This window comes from Vidua chalybeata, chromosome 2 (genome assembly GCF_026979565.1).
Source record: "Vidua chalybeata isolate OUT-0048 chromosome 2, bVidCha1 merged haplotype, whole genome shotgun sequence".
Classification (NCBI taxonomy): Eukaryota; Metazoa; Chordata; class Aves; order Passeriformes; family Viduidae; genus Vidua; species Vidua chalybeata.
Genome location: NC_071531.1, coordinates 38,309,759 through 38,336,204, shown reverse-complemented (window position 1 = coordinate 38,336,204; position 26,446 = coordinate 38,309,759). Strand labels below are relative to the sequence as shown.

Below are 26,446 nucleotides of genomic sequence, written 5' to 3'. Positions count from 1 at the left end.
TTCATTTAGTTCTCATCATGGAAGAGGAGCCAGTAACAGGCAAAACTGAAAGAGTGAAAGATGCAGTTTTCATATGGTGTAAGAGGCAAGCGTATGTGAAATTGACTTAAACACTCTGTAAGTATTTCAAATGAAATCAAATGATTAAAAAATGCAGCAATGCTCTAATGCTTTCATTTTAGTTGACAGGCTGAAATGAATAATCCCAAATTAAAAACTTTGCCACTGATGTCCACACAACCTATTTAGGAACTGGCCAGCTGCCCAGAATAATTTCACAGTGACTGAAAAGTTCAAACCTTTAGTCAAAGTTCAGGAGGTCTCACTAGCAGATGATTTTAAATCAATATTGTTTGGTACATTACAGGGCACTGCTAAATATCAACATTTTTCACTGCAAATCTTTTTATTGAAGAATAAAATGACAATATAATACCTGCATTGCATGCTTAGCAGGATATCATATGCTCCAACACCAAACACCTTGAGCATAAGAGTGCACATTGGTGAAAGACATTACAAACTGATACCAACACCCAACCAACAGCTTTGCAGAATTATTTATTTATACAAGTTCTCAGACTTAACATCACCTTTGGCTTGTCAAAAGGAGCTTTGAATGAAACCCAAGTTATTAGCATTAAATGACATTAATTAAAAAACTAAAAATCAGAAAGGCAGATTAAATGAGATTCTTTTTTCTTTTCTGTTAGTCTGAAATCCTATGAACCTGGCAGACTTTTGGACATGAATGAGCTATATTAAAAGAAGATATGCATATGGATAAGCTGTCACATCACACTCTCAGATTTGGCATCCAATTGTAACAACATTTTTGTACTTGCATTTGATTTAAAATTCAACACAAATCAGATGTTCAGTTAATATTATTTACACCTGCAATTTCATTTACAATGAAGAAAAATGTTGATTTTGTTTGAGCACCCTGCACTATGAAATAAAAGGAAGGTAAAATCAACCTGGAAGTTAGTGTAAAAAATTGGATAAGTAGAATTTGGGTAAAACTTACAGTTTATAAAGAAGTATTTATGAAGTGTAGATCTTATTAGTATGTCTACAGTGCTATATAAAAGACTGACAAAAGCCTAACCCCTTGCCTAAAGTCACATGGCACATGGTGATTTCAAGCCATAATATTTGCCTCTTGGTTCTTCTAGACCCTGTGTGGTGGCCCTGGAGATAATTACACCAGTTATTTTTCTCCAGCTTTTCCAATTCTTCAAGGCATCTGAAACAACATGTGAGCTTTTGTGTGGAATTCTCCTGCACAGAACCTCTGTATGATGACATTTGGGTTGTGCATTGCCTAACTGAGAGGCACTTTGGTGGCAGGTGGGAGAGCACAACAGAATTGTGTGTCTTAGAATCCAACCTGGTGGAGCCTTGTCTCTTCTTTCTTTGAAAGCAGTCTCTCAATTAAAATATTACTTGAACTATATCTAAGTATTATCTCGAATAAAGTACCAGGAGATACAGGAGAGAGCCAGCAGTGAGGGAAGAGATTTGCAGCATGCACAGACAAGGGTTCACTGTTTGCTCTCTTGTCCTCTTTTACTGTTTAGATGCACCAGTAGTGAATTTCATCCTTTGGGTTCACCGAAACAAAGGGGATGTTGCAAACAGTAAAAAATTCTCCCATGTAGGTATGGTTAAACAGAACCCAAACTGATTTTAACTGTGTTCAGCATTGTCATGAGGAATTTTCAGTGAAATATACCAGAAGCTATGACCACAGTGGTGCTGGCATTCAGAGTAGAGACTGCACTGTTGATAATATAAGAGTAAAATAAACTGAAAAGTTCCTGACAGATGGAGGAACCAGACTACATGCATTTCCCATAGGCACAAGATCTGTTTCTTTAATAAACAACTTCTCTCTGCAATAGGGTTTATATGCTGTGTGTAGTATGGTTTGGTACTGTAACTGCTATACCCCAACTGATCATTTAGATGACTTTTTCTAAGTTTTGCATTAGGTCTTCCAAATTTAACAGATATTGAGTAAGATTTCACAAATGTGGGATTTTTAATAACTTCCTTCCAGTAACTGTAGCTCCTATCAGTTCTTCAGGAACAAATGCCGCTGACAAGATATGATTCCAATTCAAACAGTGGAAAATTTATCTAGCAAAATTTGGGAAGATATAGTCTGTTTATCTAAAACAAGACAGGAACCCTAATTTTCATAGTTTCTCTGTGATCAGCTGAGGTAAAGAGGATGAATTTTTCAGAGCTATTACTTCATACTGACTACAGACTGGCAAACATTGTTACATGGTTTACACTTTAGCCTTATTTCCAAATACTTTTATCTCTGCAGGGGCAAGTATTATAAAATTAAAAGAAAATGGGCAATCTAAGATTCTGTGCAGTCAGGGTTTGTAATCAGGCCCCAGGAATGTGCTTACCAGATCAGCTTCAACTGGTCAATCTGGCAACCAGATTCTTGCCTTTTGACCAAAGTAGTTACCTAAATTCATTTAGTTATGTCTTTTTATAGCCAAAAGTGATGAAGAGACACTTGTACAGGTCAGTTCAGATCTTGGATTGGCTATTTATTTCACATGTTTACTTTTTTTCCATTGACTAAATAGGGAACTTGAATCCAGTATGTTTAAATCAGATGCCTGACTCCCAGTGTTAGGCAGGATGAATCCAGGCCACAGCATCTATGATGGTATTCATCTCAGCTAATGACAGTCCTCCAGATGGGAAGCAAATGGTACAATCTTCTAGGCACTTCTTATATGCAACTGGAAGAGGTGTCTCCAGATATCGGCTCATCCCATACCAACACATAAGTGAGAGAAGCCAGATGGACTGTCACCTCAGGGTAACTGCTTCACTGGATACAGGGGCAGGGTAAGGCTACACCTGTGCCAATAGTGGGGTATGGGCCTAAGAACTGGAGTGAGATCCCCCACTGTGTTAAACTGTTAGCAAGAATGACTGCACGCTTTTTGCCTTGGCCAGTAGCACTCTCCCTGATCATGCCTGAGTACAGTTTGGCACTTATTCCAACTGGGCATGTTCCCTGAAGGCAGTATGGGCACTTCCCTTTAAATGGAAGCTAGTTTTGGGAGAGGAAAATAACTTTGCTGTATGCACAAGCCAGGCTGTGCCAGCTGGCCAGCTTTAAGGACAGAGAGCATGTTCTGGACAGCTTTCTCTCTTGATGCAGATTGGCTAAATTACTATCTTTGAGAAGATGCTCTAGTGTAAGGAAGATGAAATAGTTTATAGATTCATAGAATCATTTAGATTGAAAAAGCCGCTAAGAGCATAGAGTCAAACCATTGACCTAACGCTGTCAATATTTATCTTATCTTAGATAAGATAAACCACGCCTTTATTTTAAAACAGTTCAGGAGTAGGTACATATTTTGACAAATAGTTTAAAATAGATAATGAAAAGGAAACATAAATTTAATGCTAACATGCCAAACTCTTCTTTTAATAGCTATTTCACATATAAATGCCATAATGAATATGAAAAATAAAATTTTCGTATTCATTATTTTTCTCCTGGCATAAGTAGCAGACACATTTTTGTTTCTATCCAAAGGTTAGTGAGTTACAAAAAAATATCCATTATAATAGAAAATGCATTACATGCTCCATTTCATCAGGGGAAACTTGAGACTTCATGTAAACTAGGTATCATTATTTATTATGAACTATATATGTGATGAATAACAAGCAACTAAAATATTTTCAAGTGAACAAAAGCACAAGATGTATGAATTCTGCTCTTGTACAAATGTAAACATTCAATATTGACTAGTTACAATGTGTTCATCTTCAAGATTCAGGGTAAAATTCATTACAACCTGAAAGGGTACTTCTGCATGGGAAGCAAACCAATTACCATTACAAGACTACCCAGAGACTCTTGATATTTGCTTTCCTTTTCTAGTTTCTACACAAAGGAAGATTCCTGGAGGAAGCTTTGTAAATGGTCCTTACCTAAATGTAGCTGAGACACACATCTTCATCCGCCCTGCCAGGTTCACTGGAAAACAGAGCCAATCTGGGAAATGGTAATTTTGTGGGCAGACTTTCAAAGGTTCTCACCACAGGCAGCTCCCATTTACGTAAAAAAGAGCTGAAGACACTCAGTGAACCAGGTCATGATTGACTGAGGAAGTCATCATCTTGACTTTCTATCAGGATACAGACAGTGAGAGATATTTAAAATGCTGAAGAGCAGAGAGGTCATAGGGATAAATGACTCAATCTGCAGAGAATGTGTATGTCCCTGCTGACAGTTTAACATGGAAGATAACTTTTACCTAGGTCTTCTTTGTACCTAAGTATAGAAAGCCAGAAATTTTTATTCCATGTAATTTGTATAGGCTGCTCTATGCATTTTATGGGGTATTACATGAGATAGAGCACCACTAAACTGGAAGGGACAGAAGGCATATCCAACTTGACTCACTACTTCGTTTCATCTGCATGGTAGGAAACACACTGTGCTGGTCTTGGCTGGGGTAAAGGTAATTTCCTTCATAGTGGCTGACATGGGACTGTGTTTTACATTCTCACTGCAAGCAGTGCTGACGACATAGGGATGCTTTCCTTATCGCTGTGCAGTTTCAACAGAATCAAGGCCTCTTCTGCCTCTCACCCCACTCCACCAGTGAGGAGGCTGGGGATGCACAAGAGGTCAGGACCTGACCCCAGCTGACCAAAGGGATATTTGAGACCACATGGCATCATGCTCAATATATAAAGCTGGGGAAAGAAGGAGAATAGGGGGATGTTTGGAATGATGGTGTCTCTTTTCCCACTTCATCATTACATGTGATGGAAGATGGCTTTCCTAGGGATGACTGTACACCTTCCTGCTCATGGGAAATAGTGAATGAATCCTTATTTTGCTTTGCTTGCATGTATGGTTTTTTTTTTTTTTTTACCTATTAAACTGTCTGTGTCTTATGAATTTTCTCTCTTTTATTCTTCTGATTCTTAAAGTGAGGGAGCAACTGGGTGGCTGGGGTTAAACCTCAGCACTTTGGTATGTGAGCATAATTCCAATTTTCAAATCCAACCTACATGATCCATATGAATTGTGAGTGCTGCTTGAGGTGGAAGCAGTTTTGTGTAGATGCTGAAAAATATTTGTCACAGACTGTGATGTAGGTGCTTGTGCAGCAGATGGCATTTTGTTTCTGTTGGCTATGGCAATGAAAACCTGTGTTTCCTTCTTTTAAGGCGTGCTGTACACTGTAGTGTGTTTGGACACCCTTGTAAATGAATACCTTGCTGGCACAGGCCAATATTACAATACCTTCTTACACACAAATGATCTCTACAAAGACCAAAAAGATGACCTACTGTAGTTAGGACAAGAATGTTTCATTTGAAACATGGAACACAATTCAGATGAGACACCAGACAAATATTCCTAAAAACCCACTTACATAAGTACCAAATGTGATAATGAGTTAATTATTCTTGCTCTTATTCACAGGAGTAAGAAAACATCAACTACAGTGCACAGTACTTTTTTTAAACTTTTTTTCCAAGTACTTTTATTATAAACACCATTATCATGTGCATTTGTTTCTTTAAATGTATTCAGCTAAATATGCATGTGGCTGTACACTTGATCTGATCTCCATGTAATTTGATTTGTTTGGGATTGCCACATTGGAGAGGGTCTGTGGAGGGGCCACAGAAATTTCATCTGTAATGTAGTTCTAGAGAATTTAAAGGAACACTCTTCACAAAGAGACCTAGTCACAAGACAGGAAGCAAAGAATAAGCCACTTGCTTAATGACAAAGAGTCTCTCTAGATAGAACATAGCAATTCTTCATTATGAAGACAACCACTGGAATAAGTTGCCTAGACAAGCCAAGGAAATTTTATCACTGGAGATGTCCAGGAGCTGACCTGATAGGACTCAAGGTAACCTCATCTAATGGCCTGCTCTCAGTACAGGTTGGACCAGGTGCTCTTCAGAAGTCCCTTCCAGCATAGACTTTTATGTGATTCTATGATTTGCTGATAGCTATGAACTGCAGGACAACAGATAATTATGCTCTTCAGTTTTACTGTTGTGCATAGGCATACATCATCTCTTAATAACTTGTACTTTTTTCCAAATCATTACTGGGTTCTATTAGATTCTCTGAGAAGATAATGAATACAACTTAGATTTGAGTATTTGCCATCCACATAGTGGAGTAATTTTTACAATCAAATATCTTTATTTAGAAAATGTAACTGAAGTTGAGAAAAAATTCACAGATGTAGCTGAGGCCAAGATCCAGGATAATTCTTTATAGGAGAGACTTTTGTCTTTGCACAAATTAGCTGCTCCTTGCCTTTTTGTGGATGGTTGGTTTGCTCATTTTGAACTAGAGGCAGAACATTTAACTTGACATAGGTGGCCTGAGTTTTACATTCATTACAGTTACACAGTATTTTTCCAGTACAGAAATTCAGATAGATTTATTTTACTAATGGACATGCAGAGACAAACCTATACGAGTGGTAACTGGGTGTTCATAAAAGCTGATCCAAAACTACTTCAGAAACTTTCTTGACTGGGCCAGATGAAAACAGAAATAATTTGATGTTACTGGCTGCCCTTTCCCCCAAACAATTTTGCTGATGAAATTTTAGTCAGGGCTAGAGTCCTGAGTGCTGTTATTCCCTTTCACAAGAGATGGAGATTGTTTCTTTGTGTCCTTATGGTTACGGACTGTTTCTTTAAAGAGAAAGATATGTGTAAGAATTCTCCCTTCATTCTGAAATTGTGCTCCCACTCATTGGATATTATGCAGGAAAACCCTGCAGGCTTTCCTTATCTTCTGTCACATTTTTAAAAGAGTAGCTGGTCCATTCTTGAGGAACTATAGAAGGAGAAGTCCTCTGAATTCTAAGTGGAAAAGAAGTGCCTGTCTTAGACTCAGGTTACAAAAAAATGCAGTAAAAATATAATTACTCGGTTCTTCTAAGCTGCTAGCTCTTTTTAATAAGCAGGAATTAAATCTCATGCAGAGGCCAGGCTGCTACTTATTTTTCAAGAATGCAGAAGTTAATTACAATGTGTACACAAGTGCATAGATTCACAGGCTCCTATGGGCCTAAAACACAGTTCAGAAAAGGCAATGCAGACCTCTGTGGCACAGAAGAGCACAAAGGCAAACTCAGCATGGATTTTCATTAATCCAACTGGTATAAAAATAACTAGCAATTCTACATAACACGTCATTCCAAACTGCTGCAGGACTGTCCCTTAATTAAGAGGATGGAGCATCTAGAGTCGCCTATGTGCCCTGACAAGCACTTGCATTTTCCTTTGCTATCAACTAAATAAAACAAAAAGATTAAATGAATTCCTGGTGATATAAAAGTTAGGTAAGCATTTCATTCCCTGGTGATATACATGAACCAGCAGAAGCTTACATTTACATTTTTGTTACTGCTATTCCCACATTCCTATCCCTCCTCCTTGAAAAAATGTGTGCTTTGAATATGATCCTTGGCTAGAATATGCAAAGGTCTCTATTTTATACCATTTTATACCATAAAACCTCCCTCCAGGAGAAACCCTCTTGAATTTTTGAGTGTTTTTTGGCAGATTGCATATACCAGGAGTTAGCAACTTCTGAATTAATACTTAGGTGTTTATTTCACCATTATAAATAAAGCATATCACCCAGAATTTGTGATCCATTGATGCTATTTTTTAAAAAGGTGGCAGATGAGGTAAGAGGTAGAAAAAAGAATTCAAACAACACTGGTGTCTTGAAGTTACAACCATCAAGAGACTTTCAAAACTTTCTTAGTTATTAAAAAAGAAATAGTCTAGCATGAGTAGTTTTCCAGATGACCTTATTTTCCAGTCTTGAAAGGTTTCCTTGTCTTCTAGAAATCGACACAGTCTCTGTAAAGCTTACTACTTTTGAAATAATGCCTATTTGAATGTTCTGCATATGTCCCAGGAATGGGGGACCAACTTGAATTTTGTGAAAATTCTATCTTCCTTCTATGATGAAAAGAAGAATTTTATGCATTTTATGTAGTACATAAAATTCAGTGTGGAACCATTACTGTACTTTTCATTGGTTAATGAAATGTGCTTGACACTTATCTTCCCTGTAACTTGTTATAAATCCATTCACATGGAATCAGATATAATGAAAAGGTAATTTTTCATTTTTATCCTACTTTATAGTTATTTCCCATTTAGAATTACCTCAAGCACTGTTCTCAGAATAAAAATACTCTGGAGGCAAGTAACTCTAACTAGGCTTAAAAACGCTCTTTGATTTTCACACACAAATTCACATATATAAAATTTTATGCCAAATGTGTTTAAATTAGATATTCCAATTATAACACCTTGCTCACACAATATGTTCATGAAAAATCACTATGCTGAAACTCCCACTTTAATGCTGAAGCCTCAGCACACAAAATTTGGAAGTGATGCAACTGCTGAAATTGTCAGTGGTGCCTTCCTGGATTTTCTGAATGCCTGGAGGTGCTGGGTGAAAGGCACAGGGCTCTGGCAATGTATTCTGACCAAACGTGTTCAGCATCCCAAATCCTCTCTTTTCCAACTCCTCCTCTACTGACAGACAAAGTATCACTTCTGAGGTATCACTCATCATAGCTTTTGAAGCCATGTACTCAAAAAGCCAATTACCACTGTTTGACCTGTCACTGTGGTATCAATTAAAAGCAGTAGTGAACTATGTGCTCTGGTTCTACTTAATAAGAATCAGGGGAGAAAGGAGCAGAGGGGAAGAAAAGCTCCTTCACACTGAAAAGTAGAACTAGGTAATAAAGTGTGAGTACAGTTTTGCTCCCCACTGAATAAAGGAGTTAATAGGTCTGTCAAAATGTTATTTGCATTACCAGGATAGTGAGACTCATTGGTATTAACAGGAGTAACATCAGAACTGTCTTCTGAATGAATAAGGACGGTATCTGGATGGCCTGGACTGCCCCTATAAACACCTTGCTTTTAGATACTAAACTGCCTCACCAGAAGAGAGATCTGAGGAGAGCTAGTGAAGACAAAGGGAAAGTGAAAAATTAAATCCATGAAAAACAGGACCAGTAAAGTACCAGCGAGCTAGCTGCAATGCAGGGAGACAAGACCTCCTAGTAATTTTTCTATTATGGACCAGGTATTTTGAATTCTTGTCAAAAATAAAACAAGAAAACTTTCCAGAAAAGAAGTTACAGAAATTCTATCCTAGTAATTTCACATGCTGACTTATTTACTTTGAAAAAACAACAATAAAAGAGGGGGTTTGTAAGAAAAATGAAACATGAATTTTTCCAAGATGTATTAGTTTAACTGCCAAATTTTCTTGCAAAAGGAGATCACTGAAATGGAGTTACCCAGTGAAAAGAAACTTTGGTCTGATTCTAAAGTTAAATGTACAGGTGCAGAAAGAGAGAAAGCACAGGAAGTAATAACAGGCACTGTAGAAGACAGAACACTGAAGAAGCATTTGACTGGAATGACTGAACATCACAGGCTAGAGGGCATCAAATGAAAAAATCAAGTGGAAGGCTCATTAGTTGAAAAAGAAATATCTTTTCACAAGGTGCATCGTTAAATTTATCTTGGCTACTGAAGGCAGTAATGCTAGAATATATACAGATTTGAAAATAAATATAACAGACAGGCAAGAAAAAAATCCATAAAGAACTACTAGACAAAAAAATACCACTTTGTGATTTCCCTTTTCTTGTGTTAGTTCCTAAACATACTTTTCTGGCCACTGTCAGGAACTAGACATTGGTCCAGGAAGACCCTTGCTTTTGTCCAGCAGACCTGTTGGTTTATTCCAAGCCTAGAGATTCTTCCTCAGTAAGCTTCATAATAAATTTTTGTATTTGTATTTGCCACTGTGTTTTTTTAACCAGAAAGGTATATGGTGAAATTCTACCAAGCACTGGTCACAAGGAACTGCCAAGCAACTGCGAATGTCTTGGTTCTACTTTCATACTTGGTTCTACTACTGATTATGATAGAGCACAGTGCCAATAATGCTAAGGTTGCAGGTCAATCCCAGTATGGGCTATTATCTGTTGGACTTGATGATCCTTGTGAATCCCTTCCAGCTCAGAAGAGTCTGTGATTTAGTGATATAATTGGAGCTATTAGAGAGGCATGAAGCTATGCGTTACTAGGATGTGAAGCTTTTCTCCGATGTCAGTGACCATCATGTTGAATACCAAGCAACACCATACTTAAGGAGAAGTTAATTTAGGGTAGAGTTCTGAAAGGATTTCCATTCAAACACAGTATACCTGGGTTACCAAAATAAAAGTCTTTAATAGGACAATCTGCTGCCAATACAAACAAGATATGTAGTTACTCCATATCATTACTGAAAATTGATAAAATAATTTTGTGGAATTAAGACATGCTCAATGCGGGGAAAAAAGTGCTAAACAGAAGGAAGCTGATTAGAGGCACTATTGGAGATGTTGAGGATTTAAGGATTTTGTTTTAAGAAGAATATAAGGCATACACATATATTTTCAAGATCTGGGAATATATTAAACACTTTCATAAAATAGGCATGATTTTAAAAGGGATCTCTTGTTCTGCAAAATGTAAAAATCAATCACTTTGAAAAACTCTGTATATTTGACAAGTTTGTTGTGTGTGGGTGTGTGTGTACACACCTGCATTGACATATGCATGTGTACCAAAGGTATTTGCAGGACCTGAAATGGAGAAAAACTTTGATGATTCTGACATGGTTAGCACATATTTGTATGTCTATGTAGTTCCAAAATCACAGGCTGCTTGTATTAGAGAGCAAAAATATATACTATGTTTTTATGGTAAACAGACCCAAAATATCCATTTAAGGTATGATAATCAGATGCATAGAATAGAAAAACAAGCATCTGCATGTACACTCAGGAGGTCTAAAATTTCTTATACTCTTTTCAAAGAACATGGAAACAACTGCAGAAGGAAGAGCTTGTCCTGACATTTTGATCGGCGCTTTTTTGCCTGAACGTAATTGCTTATACTACTGCCTAGAGGGTACCTCATCCTCCTGAATTCAAGCTATTTTTAGTACAGAACGGAATGTAGCACATTGCAAACTTTTTAACTACCCCAAAGCATTGACTGTGTAATGAAAATACATCTGATTCAGAGTTTTCTTGTATGTTTTAGAAGATAAATATTAACATTCTTTACTTTTTTACCCTGGCAAGGGGCTTGGACAAGATGATCTTCCAACCCTAATGATCCTCTGTTCTCACTGTAAATGATCTTACGACTTTCTCCTGCTTCTGCTCATGCTTAGCCAAAATTGTCACATTACTGTGAGCTTAGGGAGAGCCAGGGGAATTTCCACACATATGCATAAAAATATACATTCTCAGCCATACCTTAAAGATAAAAAGGTATCTGTTGAAATTCTTACCATCTCTTACAAATTGCAACTTTCAACAAGTTTCCACAAGTACTTTTTTCCACTTATCTTCACTAATACTTAAATATATTACAGGTTTTCTGTGGTGGTTTGTTGTTTTACAATTGTTTTCTGTTAGTAAATTTATAATGGTTTGTTCCATGTACCCCGTTCTGTTCCTCTAATGGTTTAACCCTAAGTTGTTTACCTCAACATTTTCCCGCCAAGTGCCTGTCAGTCCCTATGTCAATCTCCCCAGTTCCTCCTTTGTACCTCCCTTGTCTCCTAATATGCCCATGTCAATCCCCAGTTCACTGCCCCTTATCCCTGCCTGTCAAGTTAGACACCCTGGTTGTTCTGGAAAGTTCCTTGTCTGTTACCCCTTGCACAGTTTCCCATTGGACTGTTAAGCCTGCTCCCTCCCCTGTCCTGTCTTTATTGGATTACCCCAGTTGTGTTCTCCTCCCCTAATGTCCCCTCATTGGATGTGAGTTGTTTCCGCCCCTTGTACCCTCCCCTCTTTAAAATGTGATGCCCCCCCTCATTCCTGTGCTTCACTTGTCCCTGAACCCTCCTTGGGAATAAGTTACCTTGGAGTTCATACAAGCGGCCCCTTCCTGTTTCTTTGCCTCAGCCATTCGTTTCTGCTTTGGAGCTGTGCTACCCACGCCACAGCCAGCCACAGCGAGCAGCAACTCCCTGTGAGCACTGCCACCCGAGAGGTCTCGGAAGAGATCTGGGGGCAGCCCCTCCTGTTGCGCCCTCTGGCCATAGGGAGTGTGCTAGCTGGGACATCTCCATACTGTGGCCACAACCGGGCAGTAACAGTTTTCAAGTCAGTTTTTCAAGGCAAGTACATTCAAAACAGAAAAAAAATAAAAGTGGTGCCAAATATAAATATAAATATAAATATAAATATAAATCACATAGTGGCTTTCATGGAGAAAATCTGTTACAACTCCTGAACTCTTACGCAAGCTGCAGTTTCAGCAAATGAACTCTAAAATTTGATCTCCTAGAACTGAACCAGAAAATAATTTTCTTTTGACATCAGGAAGGCTTTTTAGAGAAGCTTGATCTGTTGATATCACAATTCAAAGATTAAAAATAACAGACACCATTAACCGTTTCAGTTCTTACAGCAATTGCAAACAGCTTGATTATATTTTCTTAACTCTTAAATCCACATTAAGAAAAAGCTTTTATTCTTGTACTGTTTCTGGCATCCCAAGATGCCATAATTGCACATTCTACTATGTTTCATAGCAGACAAGCTTTCTTCTCCTACCAGAACCAAGGTTAGGTAGAACTTGTCCTTGCTTATAGTACTGGAGAACATGGATTTCAGTTTGGCTGACAGTCAGATTTTAATTCATCTTCTTTCTACGACCAGTTCTGTTGAGGACACCTTTCTGTTAGCTCTCAGGTATTCAAGGTTCTCATAGGGGCTTAATTACGAAGACTTGACAAAAACTAATGGATGAATGCAGAAATATTTATTCGCAGAAGCTCACAACTAAACAAAAATAAGTGGTGCCCTTAGTTCAGGTTGCTCCCTTTATTTGTTCTACAGACAATAATATAAAAAGCCAGCAGCAGGAGCATCTAGCAGAACCTACAAAAATAGGAGGTATTTTCAGTAGACAAATAAAAAAATAGCATGTATTTTCACTGTTTCAGTTGTTAGAACTGCTTTATATGAAGACGTTATGAATATCTGTAGGACAAGAATGTATAGAAACCAATTTTCACAGCTTAGTAACTAGAAATAGTGAGAAAAGCCAACAAAAACGAAAATGCGTAAATAAACAGATTGCTTTACCAATCATCATGAATGTATACTCAAGAGGTCAGTAGTAAAACCTTAGTGGTCTTCTCTTCCTGGTATGTATTTTCAACAGAACAACAACAAAAACCCCAAACCTAAAAACGAGTTAAAAATTTGCAACCATCCCCATCTGTACTGAAAGCAGAAAGATGCTATGTGTGCAAGAGACAAAATAGCTAATGGAAGATTAGGTTGCAGACCTCACTTCTGTATTTCATTCTAGAAAGCATTATTAAAACATTTTTATCTCTTTGTCAGAGAGACTTTCATGTTGGAAATCTGGTTTGTGTGAAAACTTTGTCTCACATCATAAATTTCAGCAATAGGTATATGCCTGGGACACAGAAATACTTGTAAAAGATTATCAGAAGGATGTTTTAGTTCAAAAAAAAGAGGCGTGAACATTCCCAGAGCAAGACCCAACTTGAAAAATGAGAGATACCCTTAAAAGTGAGAGATTCAAGGAAACTAGTGCTGCATCTGTGGATTTATGGAAGCTCTCCTAGTAAATTTATTATTTTTTTGTGAATTTCCAACAGTGGATGGATGAGTAAATTCCTTTGACAATGACCATGGAGAGGTGATCATTGGCATTAAGAAATGTATGGTCTAATGTAAAGAAAAGATGTCACTAACTGTTTCTGGATGTGAAAGAAATAGAGCAGTAGCTGAGAAAATGGGAATCATAATGGTGGTGGTGAGGGGAGAAAGGTGATAGGCACATTGGCAAGAATAATACTGGAAAAACATAGTAAATACAAAAGAAAGGAATTCCAGTATCGTGGTATTGATGCAGCAACATTTGTTAACATCTCTTGCAGAGAATATAAAATGGATATCCTCAACATCATTGGCACAGCACTGAGAGCCTCATTCTCTGGGGAAGCAATTATTTGTATCTTTGTCTTTTAAGACCAAACATAATTACAAAGTCTTAGTAGGATACATTAAAATGTGTGACAGCAACATTTCTGACCAATTCCCATTGCAAACGGTGAATGTCTGGTTTCACACAGACCACACTGCTTTTGCCTCTCAGCATACCTTTTGCTTCACAAGTGAGACGGGGCCTATACTGCTTTCTGAACCGACTCAGGTGGAAGTCAGGAACCTCTATAAAGATCCTGTCAAATTTGTGCCACATTCCCTTAAAAAACTAACTGAAGTGCCAATGCCAGGGATCTTCTATTTTATGAACCTAAATTCACAAATGCAGGCTTTGTTTTCTGCTCTGAGTGAAGAGAGATGACCAGCTTTGAATGTTGACTTTTATCCTTCTTTGTTGCCATTATCATCTGTCCCTAACCTAAATGAGGATCCCGGCCTAGGCACTTCAGTAAGGTGCCTGCTGTTACACACTATGATTTTTGGCTTCATTAATGTGAAAGCACCCATATGATTAAATGCCAATGAAATACAGGTTCCTAATCCATTAAACTTGGGTATTTATGTCGTTTAATGTTATCGACTGAAAATCAGGCATTTTGCCTAATTAACTGTCTAGACTTCCCCTGTAACAGAAAAGAGAGCACCCTACTTGGATGGGATGAATCATTCCCTGGAGGGTAACTATGACTACAGGCAAGTCCAGATGACTAGCTTAGACTACATGCCTAACTTTTTGCATGGTTAACAAAGTGACACAAATCCTGTCCCTTGACACTTTATAAAATTCCAACTTTTATCTAAATGAATGAGAATTTTTTTCCTTGAATATAAGTCTTCAAAAACTTGAAGATAGTTGCTTCTAAACTCCTGAGAGCTGGATTAAATAGAAAAATGCTAAAACTTTTGTTATGATGCTTACTGCATAAGCATATAGTATTACCATTATTTATTTTTTTCAGTGTATGTCAGAAGATAATCTTCTTTCTTAAAAATAATTGCATTTAAGTGCATAAAATTTTTAATCTTGGGAGATTTCTTTTACGTGGATTAAAAACGTGAATCCAATTGCTCTAAGTTAGCAATGAAAAACACGGATACTGGAATCAAAGTAATAATTGCAAAATCAACAAATGATTGCACATGAATTTAGGATCAAAGTACAAATTTTGCTTCTTCTCTTTGGCTTAGAGACAAACAAAGCTGAATACTATAGGAATCACAGTAAGAAAATTTTATGTTTGTCTGGGGATGTAAGTTTGGATTGTTTGGCATATAAATACTGCTTTAGTTAATAAAAATTCCAACTCTATAAGCAAACATGTATATGTGAGTTTTCCAAAATCAACAGGATACTGTGGTGATCAGTCATGCAACAACAAAAAATATTTTATTCTAATTAATATAAATATTTGATTTGACACTTCTATTCAAATGCACTTGAGAGAAAAATGTAGAAGGACTCAGCACTATCACTTTAGAGACTGACTTGCTTTGTCTTGACTAAAATTAACAAAAATTCCACTTACGTATTCTTGCATAAAAGGGAAGTAGTGTCAAATTCATATTTAGAATACATGCCCCAGAATTATCTTTACCAATGTCCAGAAATCATATACTCTCCCTTTAGATAGTAGGTTGCCAAAAGTCTTATTATAAATCAGGGATTTTTAAATGCGAGTAGTGAAGAAGGAAAAGTAACTGTGTAGTGATAACAAAAAAGGATTAATTGCTATGTTTCCCTGACAACAAGAACAGAAAAAATAGAGTAGATAAGAGGGATTAACACATAAATATTTATTAGGTTTTTAAAATTCTTCTCAAAGATGTCTATCCTCTGGTGCCATATTCTGGACAATTAGCTGGCAGTAGATTCCAGTATAGACTTCCACATCGTCTCCATCACGATCATCACCACCACTACCACCACCAAAAACCTCTAAGTATTATAGAATGAGACTCCAGGATAGCTCTGCCATTTTTGAGGGCACTCAATCCTAATTTACTTTATTCTACTGTAATTGCTCCTTCTTCTGAGACAGATTGCCAAATGAATTTCTCTTATATCTTTTATGCTTTTGCTGTAAAAGCTCTGCAAAGACCTCTAAAGTTTGCTTAACTGCCTTTTTTTTCCAAAGCTTCTAAGCATTTCAAAATGTGACTCTGAACCTCTGGCATCAGATTGAAGTGTTCAGACATTAAACATTGTTGAAGTCAAGAATCTATCTCAACAGACAAAAGCAGAAAAGAATCTATCATTATCTCCAAGCTTCTTTATGAAAACAAACATGGTAAAAATCTGTTATTTTTCAAATATAATTCTAAAGGCAGCTCGTTTCAAAAATATATGTATGTGTACTATATGCAGAAATAGATACATACCATGATATATAGGTATATATACCTATATATACTATGATATATAGGGGGTGTGTGTGTGTGTGTGTTTATATATATATATATATATATATATATATATATATATATATATATATACATATATATATATGTATATATACATATATATATATATACATTGATATCAAAGCACTCGCTGCTTTGATATGGATTTTATGGATTTAAGAGAAAAAAGATATTATATGTATTTCATGCTGTGAAGCAGAACTGGAGGGAAAGGAACATGTACATTTGACAAGTACCTTCACTGGTGAGTGTGTGAATTTAGTCAAATTAAAAGAAAAATGTCCCTGCTGCATATTGTTGTTTACTCCTCCAAGAATTTCTGTTGCCAGGTAGTAAGGCATGGGGAAAATATTTTTAGTAATGGATGCCATCTGTATTAAAGTCGTGAGTGTGTACTAGTGAGCACAGACATCACATGTGTGATATGACAGAAATCAGATCTTAAGGGATTTTTTAAGTGCAGAGAACTACGCTTAGAGTGAGATTGCAGCAATTTAAAGGTGGACGTATGTTCCTGATTGACTCAAGGGGCCTAGAGACCTAAACCCAGCTTTTTTTGATTCCTCATCATACTGGGAATTTGTCTATGAACCTAGGGATGCCACTTCAGCTTTGATTTTCCAGTAGAAAAATGGGGACACAATAATCTTGTCCGACACAAACTCTAAGATAAATCCTCCAAAATTGGTGAGGTAAGCTGGGTTTCTTATCACAAGCAAAAGGTAAAAAAAGAAAATATTATATTTTAATATTGTTAGAATTATATATAGATATAAAAAATACATATGTTTTATGGTGGAATTCCAGGAAATAGGATTACAGAGGTAAGATTGTATGGTTAAGAAGTCAGACCATGGCTCATGCTCAGATGGCTTGAGATGCTAGCTCTTTCCCTTGTGGAATTATAAAACAGTAAAATGACCATGCACATGGTTTTGGCCACCAATGGTTTCATCCTTATGGTATTTGCATTTTTTTTCTGAATTCCAGTTCAGATTTTGAAACACTAGGGGTGTAAGAATGAGTGCACTAGGTTAGATCAAAGGTCCATCTGTCCAGTACCTTTTATCTGACAAGGACCAGCCAAGGCTTTCTGAGATATAAGAACAAATCAAAGACAGACTAGTCTTATTTCCTGTCTGCTTTTCCAGGAAAGGTGGGATATGCACTTGAGAAGCAATGCCATAAAGGTTTCATTGCTGTAAGCCACAGATTATGCTGCAGATGAAGGAAAGATCATACAGTGAGGATGGCTTGGGGTTGGCTTCAAATTTTCCTGTAGCTGCTCTATAAAAAAAATGTATGTCTTTCAAAATTGCCCTCCAAAAGTATCTGCTACTCTTCAGTGACTAGAGAAGGAAATCCACATGAGTATTTCAAACTGCACATACAATGGTATAATATATTGGTGAAGTGAGATGAATTCTACCCAGGTGTTCAAACTTTCATAACATTTTAAGGAAGTTCACTAGCTGCAAAAGCTGTTAAAGGAGTAGATACTAAAACAGTAGAGTAAGCCCAGAATGGAGGAGTCAACAAGGCAAACATGAGTTTCTCCATATAGAATGAAGCTATGGGAAACCTAAAGGTTTATAAAATTCTGACAGGAAACAAAAAACCATTAAAAATAAAGCCATATTAAGGAAAGAGCATAAAACTAGACAAGAATAATACATATACAGGCTTTTATATTAATAATAAAATTTTAAAACCCCCATAGTTGCATTAGAATTTCTATTATTAAAAATTCCACAATGTTGACACAAAACACATATCAGAAGCTTGGTAGAAGTAACAGGCAGTAGAATCCTACAGAATCAGACTATGCAGAACAGGCAATGTATTATCCAGGTGGAGAGTACAGCAGTGTAAGACTGGTGCTATATGTTACAGGAATTCTTCAATCAATGCAGTGAATGAGGTAAATGCATATAAAACCAGCACAGGATCCATGTGCATTGAAACTGTCTCTCAAACAGGGAGAAATATTCTGCACATGTGTCAATGAGGATTATAAAGTAATTTCAAAATGCAAAATAGTATTCAAAGCTGAAAGACAAGCAGTAATAAGACTGGAAAACCTTTATTTACCCTCATGTATGTTTAGGAAAGGAAAGAAGAAAGATATTAACTTTTTACTCATAAGTAACTCCTTACTGACTTATATAGCCAGAGAACAGAACACCTAAGTTGAAGAAGTATCTCATGGTTTAGTACTGAGCAAGATCTATTTCATGGCATAAATATCAAAAAGCTCTTCTGTAACGGTGATAAAAATGGTCTTATATTCAGATCTTACTTTACAAGTAGAAGGTCAAATCTATCTATTACACTGAATTTAAATTTAAAAATTACTTAAAATCATAAAGCTTTTCAAAAGAAATTTAAAGGAATGGACAAATGACAGAAACTGGGAAGGGGGATTGCATGGAGTAGCTTCAAATATCCTGTTTTATTAGCAGAGATATCCTGTTTTATCTACCAGCTACAGAAAAAACTCCAAGAAGGTCAACAAGACCAGCAATGTCTAATTGAGTGCAAAGAAGACTTAAAAATAAATGGATATGTTTCAGAAAAGAAATCTATCTGCTTAGCAAAGAATAGAGAAAAAAAAAACCCCAACATAAATTTTAGTGCTCTTTTGGTATTAAAATAATGGCAGATCATGAAAGACTATGAGGGAATAGTTTCTAAAGAAATAAACTCTAATAACAAAGCTTTTAAGGACATAAGGAAAGCAGGATGTCTAAAAGAGCACCAGACTATTAATTGAGTGTGTCCGAGCAAGAAATTAAAATAAACAGTGCTGGCCACAGACAGGGTCAAAGAAGGCCCTAAACTGTGGCAAAGACTGATCTACAAAAATGTCAGGATAAAAGTTTTTGGAAGATAACTGACACAAGGTAAACTTGTTACTCCCTAACACCTAATAGCACTCTCTCAAGACTTCTAAAGGGTCTCAAAGATAGAGAGGCTGACATACAACAGTGGTAGATAATTTGTAACCTAAATAAACTCTGGAGTGAGAGGAAAGGAAAATGGCAAATGTGACTAACTCTAAAAGAGGGATTCAGGGTCGAGCATGAGAAGTGAGAACCTAATCAGTCTGACTTCATATCAAGGCAAATTGATAGTAATTTGTAATCAGTAAATGTGTGGAAAATACAAGGGGAAAGTTAAAACAGCTGCTGCAAGAGAAAGTCATGCTTCAAAATCTGATAAGGGTGAAGAATTTCTAAAAAGAAAGTCAAGGCTTTATCACAAAAGGCAGAAGACATCATAGAAATCCTCTCAGTTTCTTTTTAACTTCAGGACAACAGTTTAGGGAGAGTGTGGAGAAGACAGGGGTAGATGAGAAAGAAGTCAGGATTGTAGTTGATAGATTTCTTGTGCCTAAGTTCAATATCATCTGTATAACTGATGTACTGAATGCCAGGGAAAGGGCCTCATGGCAAGATGAGCAGGATCAGTGTCATACCTGGAGACTCAGTAGTGTGTTAGGGTCAGTCTGGATCACTGCAGAGGGTCAAATTTATTGCACAGATAGATGGTGACTATGAGCTATAGTACAAACACTTTTCACTTGTGCTATGATGGCAGACATAGACAAGAGGATGAGATGTGGCAGAGGTTGGGAAATGCTGTAAAGATAGAGAGAATGATTCTGTTCTTAAGACAGCTGAATGGTGTCTTGGAAAAGCAGATTCTCTTCTTATGTGTACCCATGCTGTTAAGTAAATCACTTAATCTTTCACAAGTTTTATGTTTGGTCTACATACTTATGAAGAATACCATAAAAAAGACCAGAAATGAAATTAATAGCTTTGTCTTTGTAGTAAAACCTGAATACTGTGCAATAAATAATGCACAGGACCACACACTGTACAATAAATAGACTAGTGGCTTATTGAAATGAGCTCTATTTACTCTTTGCACTGAGGCAAGACTTTTGGAATTAATATTATGTAATAGGGTAATTAAAAACTGAATCATGATGTATATCCTTAACTAAATTGGCACTAGCATATTTAATTCTAAAGGTTTACTTTCTTTTAAATAAATTATATTATAATCTTACTTAGAATCTCCTAGTCTTTTAATGCATTTTTGCTTTTATTTATTCATATTTAAATGCATTTACTGAAGCAACATGAATACCAAGTGTTTACATACTATTTTACATTCTAGAGTACATTGCAAATATTAAATAATTAGTCCTTTACTAATAATCTCAAAGTTAAGTAATAAAATTTTTCTTAACAAGTTTCAGAAAATAAATTAAGTCATAACTAAGAAGAACACAGCTCAAAAGGGATTATAAGGCAGGTGTGATTTCTGGCACAGATATATTATCCTTCCTTCCTAGAAAATCATTCAGTGTTTCGTCATATGAAAATGCCCTGGGACTTGAGCTTTACAACCCATAAAGGCAGGGAAAAACATACATCCCCAAGGATGGAGAACATTACAATTTCATAATTTTCAACCAATTAATGTTTTTACATTAACAGCTTGAATTATTTGACTTCTCTCTTAAAATACCATTCATCTTTTAATTATAGATGTCAAAAACTTTTCTGTGCAGCAATACAGATTTTTTTTTAAAAAAAAGGTCTTGAATAAAACATAACAATTATCTTGCAATCCTGCCTCTTCTTAAAGTCCATTTTTAAAATTGAAAATTCAAAATATCATTCAATTAAAAACTCTTCGTTTTATTTTCTGAGATAAGACAACCAATATTTTAACACAGCAGAGCACAGTTACGATCAGCACTGAACCTGTGATACCATCGTATTTACCCCTCAGGAAATCTTTTCTGTTCTAGACACTTAAGCAGCTGTACATTGATTCCAGTAACCTCATATCATTGAGCTCCAGGAACTGACCCCTTGCCTCTTTTCACCGTAGGCAACATTTTTAAAATATGCAACATTTTGTACAACATTCATTTGTTCGCATAAAATACTAGAAGGGAATGCATTCAATGGAACCGAGTAATGCTCTATGAGAAGACACTACTGCTGAAGAAAACATTTCAAAAACCTAAGTACAAATGAACCAGTGTCAGCCACTTTGGACATTTTCATGCATCAGAATGGTGTATAATATGCATTATAATGCATGTAGAACCCATATACCATTATGCCAGTCAACCCAGCTGGTATTTCCAATGGAAAAGTGCTGTGCTCTGGTTAAATTTCCTCTTGGGTCATGGAGTGGCATGGTAGCTAGAAGGTCTGGTGGCTGGGGCAGCAATTTTTTTCTGGCCCAGCACTACTCTGATGTATTTATACTGCTACAGTCTCAAAGATATGAAGTTGAGAGATTTAAAAAAAAAAAAAGTTCTATTGTCTTGCATTTAAGTGTTCTCCATTTCTATAACAGAGACGGAATTCCTACCAGGCTACTAAAATTTCAGACTGAAATGTGGCAAGCATTGCTAGTGGTGGTCTCTCATTATTGCTTTTTGTTCAGCACTTCCAAAGTAGGTGGCTAAAGCAAAAAGCCATGCTGCTACCATTTAATAAGCGAAGGTGTGGACTTTTAAAGTGGTTTATCAATCAAAGATGTTTCACACAAAAGCCACTGGATTTCACATCTCAAGCTCTTCACTTTGGAAAATTGATTTGTGCTCCTAACTCATGCTGACACTATGAAAAATTTCCTGTAATGATATGACATTGCTTACCATACATCTAAGCCATTTTTATTTCAGATAATTTTATCTCTTGAGATTGGTAAAGAGAAAAATGAATGCCTTTGATTTGGCCTACTCAGTTTGCATACTCAAGACTGTCCCGCCATCCCAAAATCATCTGTAAGATCTCTCACTTATGTAAACTCATGAACTGAAATCCAGTATTTGTGTTTTATTGTTGTAGGTTTGATTTGTTTATTCAGGGGTTTTATTAATGTTAGTTAGGTTGGTTTCTTGTACTTCCCTGTTTTTCCCCTCACAGTGGTTTGTTCCAAGTTGTTTACCCTGAGAGTTCCTGCCATTCGGATCCACAGTTACCTGTCAATCTTCTCACCTCTCCCTGTTTTCTCCTTATTTAGTCCCATCAGTCAAGGTTTGTCCACTCCCTGTCGAGTGTCAATCTTGTAACCACCCCCAGCTTCTTCAAGAAAGTTCTGTATCATCCCACCTTAGCCTTTCTATTCATCCCAGGACTCTGTACCCACTGGGCTAGCCAGATTTCCACCCCTGTCCGCCCACCCCCTATTTAACCTGTTGCCAGCCTTTGTTTCCTCGGCATTTTGTCACTGCATCCACTCTGAGAGCATCCCACCATGCATGGGGGAATAAAACTCTTTGGGCTCACAAACAAGTGTCCTTCTCTCATCTCTTAGTCTCCTCTCAGTGTGTGAAGCTACCAAAGCTGCGTAACCCATGCCGCAGCACTCAGCACTACCAGGGGGGCAGACGCCGTTCCCCTGGAGTGCCCTCTCATGTGGCGGCCACCCCGCCTCACACGGGCAGTGCTAGCCGGCTCATCTCGTCTGCTTGAGGTCGTGGCAGGTAGCCACTGCATTTCATTGTCACAGAAAATACTTGTCCTATTAGATTATCTCAAGTTTGCAATACATCTGGATATTTAATACTGCAACAGCAAAAGCAGTATTGATTTCTGCATTGAATTCTATAAAGAAAAAATAAAAAGTATATAATATTGTCATGTAGAACTTCAGTGTAAAATATCTCAATTAACTGGGTGATTATTATTCAAGAATTGAATGAATATAATTCTATAGCAATTGCTAATGCACATGAAAAATGAACAAAAGCAGCAAATGATGGCTATAAGCCAAATATTACAGAAGAAGTTCCCATGTGTTAGCTCATGCTATTTCATGCATGAAATAGGAAAATTTTGATGACTTTTCGTCTCTCTGTACAGATTAAAGCACAGCTATATATTTATTTAAAAGCTATGGATACCTTCCTCTCTGGTGGTTTGGGCACAAGGTCAGAAAGGCCAATGTGAATCCTTTATTTACATTTGTTCTATGTGATTGACATTTGGAGTTTCAGGCATGAGAGAATGACTTCTTGGTTCCCAAATGAGGAGAATCAATCAAGCAACTTAACTCTTCCAAGTGTCTTTAGCCCTCCCCCAACACATTGACCAGAGTGTGCTCTCCTGCTTCCTAACTGGACCCTCTGCCATTACCCTTCCCTGCAGTGGGACTGTGCTGTCCTCAGAAAGCATGGGTAGGGATATCTTTCACTAGGGCATAAGCAAAAAGATGGCCTAGCTGTGATTTTGATTTTTTTTTAATTGCAAGAGTACCTAAATTGAATTTGATTCAATACTAAACCAAATTTCTACATCTCTTTTTCAATATCTTAATTTTTCCTTAAGGTTGTGTGATAGTACACTATCTAACAAAATACTGCTATTCACTTCCACATGTACTATTTTGTTCACTGTGATAAAGATGTTTCCCATCTTTTACCAGATAAAATATCAGTAAAGCAAAATGCCTTATTAAAGCTACTTTCAAGTACAATAAAAACATTTTCTTACTTGTTTAAGTTTCTTTAGATCTTCATCAAGTTCCAAGTTGTCCAAAATAACAGCAACAAACAAGCTGAGTAGAATCTACAAAACAATTGTAAATTACTTGTTAAAGCTTATCTTATCTTTATTAAGAAGTTTTATTAAATAACATGGAAAAATGACAGCCCTGCTGATGTAAATGGGATTCTTGCCTTTGACATTTGTTGAACTAATAGCAACTGCTACTACATATCTGCTAGCCCTTTTGCAAGTAGTAAATTGTTTTTTTATCTTACCATGCAATTATTATGAGTTTAAAAATGCTAAATTCTAGGTTTTATGACCAATGAATTATATATATTTAACAGTATACTCTTAAAATATACTTCACGCAAAGAGAAAATTAAATTAATCAGAAATAATAACAACAAACAACAACAACAATAATAATAACAATGCCAATAACAACACAACAATAATAAATGCAAAACAAAATCCTAAAACATCTTGTAAAGCTAAGGTGGTTTTCAATTAAGGTGTGACTTTTTAGTCACCTGTCAGTCATTTACTTTATGGCCTTCCTTTATGCTCTGAGTGCCTCTGTGAAAAGTAGCTAACTCCAATTTGGAAGAAAAGTAAGCTGCTTCATTAGTTGCATGCATCACATGTATAGGAAACTCATGTCACAGAAGAGGAAAATCAAGTGCCTCAATTTACTCAGCATTAAATATTATTTAGATACGTTTCTAGGAGGAAGAATCCTAGGGAGAAAAAGTGTGTATCAGTATCAGATTATTAAATTTCCCTTGTGTACAGATGCTGACCAGAGGCCAAAGAAGCTGAAAATGTGACTGATATAGCTGAGAAGCAGACAGAATTAGGAGTATGGTGGGTAAGGGAGGATACCACTGTTCAGCATATATTATCAGACAATTTTTAGCTAAGGCCGTAAATATATGTACACATGCATAAGTTAACAGCTGCCAGCAACTGCCTAGGTTTTAGTCTCTGAAGTTTGATGTAAACATCCTCAAATCCACTGAGCTTCTACAGGCAAGCACCAATTTCTGATACACCAGAGAGGTACCAAAAGGTATCCTAACTCTTTTTTCAAAAAGAGTTACAGGCCTAGAATTTTTCTGTGGTCTTGGACCACTGAGTGACAACTAGAGCAAACATATCCTTCCACCACTACTTGTAAATGAAGCGTAAGTTTGCCTGTCACACTGGAAATTTATTCCCTACCTATACTGAAGATGAAATTTAAGTGGCTTAATATACCAGACAAGGAGTTTGGAACTTAAACTGCATCTAAGTTGAGTGGACCTTATTTCAAGGCAGGATTTGCTTTCGCTTCATAAACTATAAAGGTACAGAAGACACAGGAAGGACTCTGGCCCATAAATTTAAAAAGTGTCAGTGCTAAGAAAAAAAAAAAAGTTCTTTTGACAGAAGTTAGTAACTTTGTGGCTTCCATGAAACATGGAATTTCCTGCAGCTATTCAAAGCAACATTTTGTATGTGCCACATAAACAATACATCGTATAATTTTCAGTGATCCAACTAGTATGAACAATGGAAGTAAAGATGGCATTTAGAACAGCAATGCAAGGCAGAATTCTGATAAAATACATAATACCTAGCACAATGTAGAGGCCCAGAGAAGCTGACTTTAGTTTCAGGATAGTCTGTGGTGGTGCATGCCCTCATCCCACTCAGGTTACGCTATGGTCTGAGAAATGCTCATTAGGCCTCAGCCTGGATGAACTGGCACTCAGACTAAGCCCCTCTTGAGCTTATCAGAAACACTGTCTGTTCCCAGGAATTAACAGGTGTCTAACAAGCACCTGATTTTAAGCGAAAACCTTGGAAACATATTTTTATTGCCTCCAAAACAACCAAGAGGAATAATATTTCTGTTATTGCACCTTCAAAGAAAGTTTTTCAAATTGTGGCCAGGATGGAAAATTACTATGACTGAAGCCCACTCTCTAATGATACCATAAACAGTCATCCAAAACAAGATCCGTTTGGGCTCTCAATTCCCAGAAGAAAGGGTGAATATGTGTGTCTCACAAACTGATAACTGGATGGCTGTGGAGCCAGCCAAGGACTGCTAGTAACGACAGGCAATAATTGTTGGTAATAACCAAGAATGATAGATATTAAAATGCCATGAGTAAGAACAAGGTTTCGATGCAGAACGGGTGTGAGGCAGAGATAGGGCAGCACTTTTCCACTATCTAAAACATGACACATGAAAGTACAGTGCAAGCATAAGAATGAGTTGACATGGACGTGGGCATGGCATAGGCATGGACTGTAGGGTGGGATTGACACCACCAAAGACCCCCAAGCCCTCTAACC

At 36.8% G+C, this 26,446-nt stretch overlaps 1 protein-coding gene across 7 annotated transcripts in view; it reads right to left on the bottom strand.

Annotated features, from left to right (window-relative positions):
• The window catches only part of NALCN (sodium leak channel, non-selective), a 229,627-nt gene that overhangs the window by 64,218 nt on the left and 138,963 nt on the right, over positions 1–26,446 (bottom strand). For all 7 annotated transcript variants that reach the window (XM_053935243.1, XM_053935244.1, XM_053935245.1 and 4 more), the window contains one exon: positions 24,107–24,181. In XM_053935243.1, the coding sequence (XP_053791218.1) occupies positions 24,107–24,181 (75 nt within the window). The remainder of the gene's footprint in view (positions 1–24,106; positions 24,182–26,446) is intronic.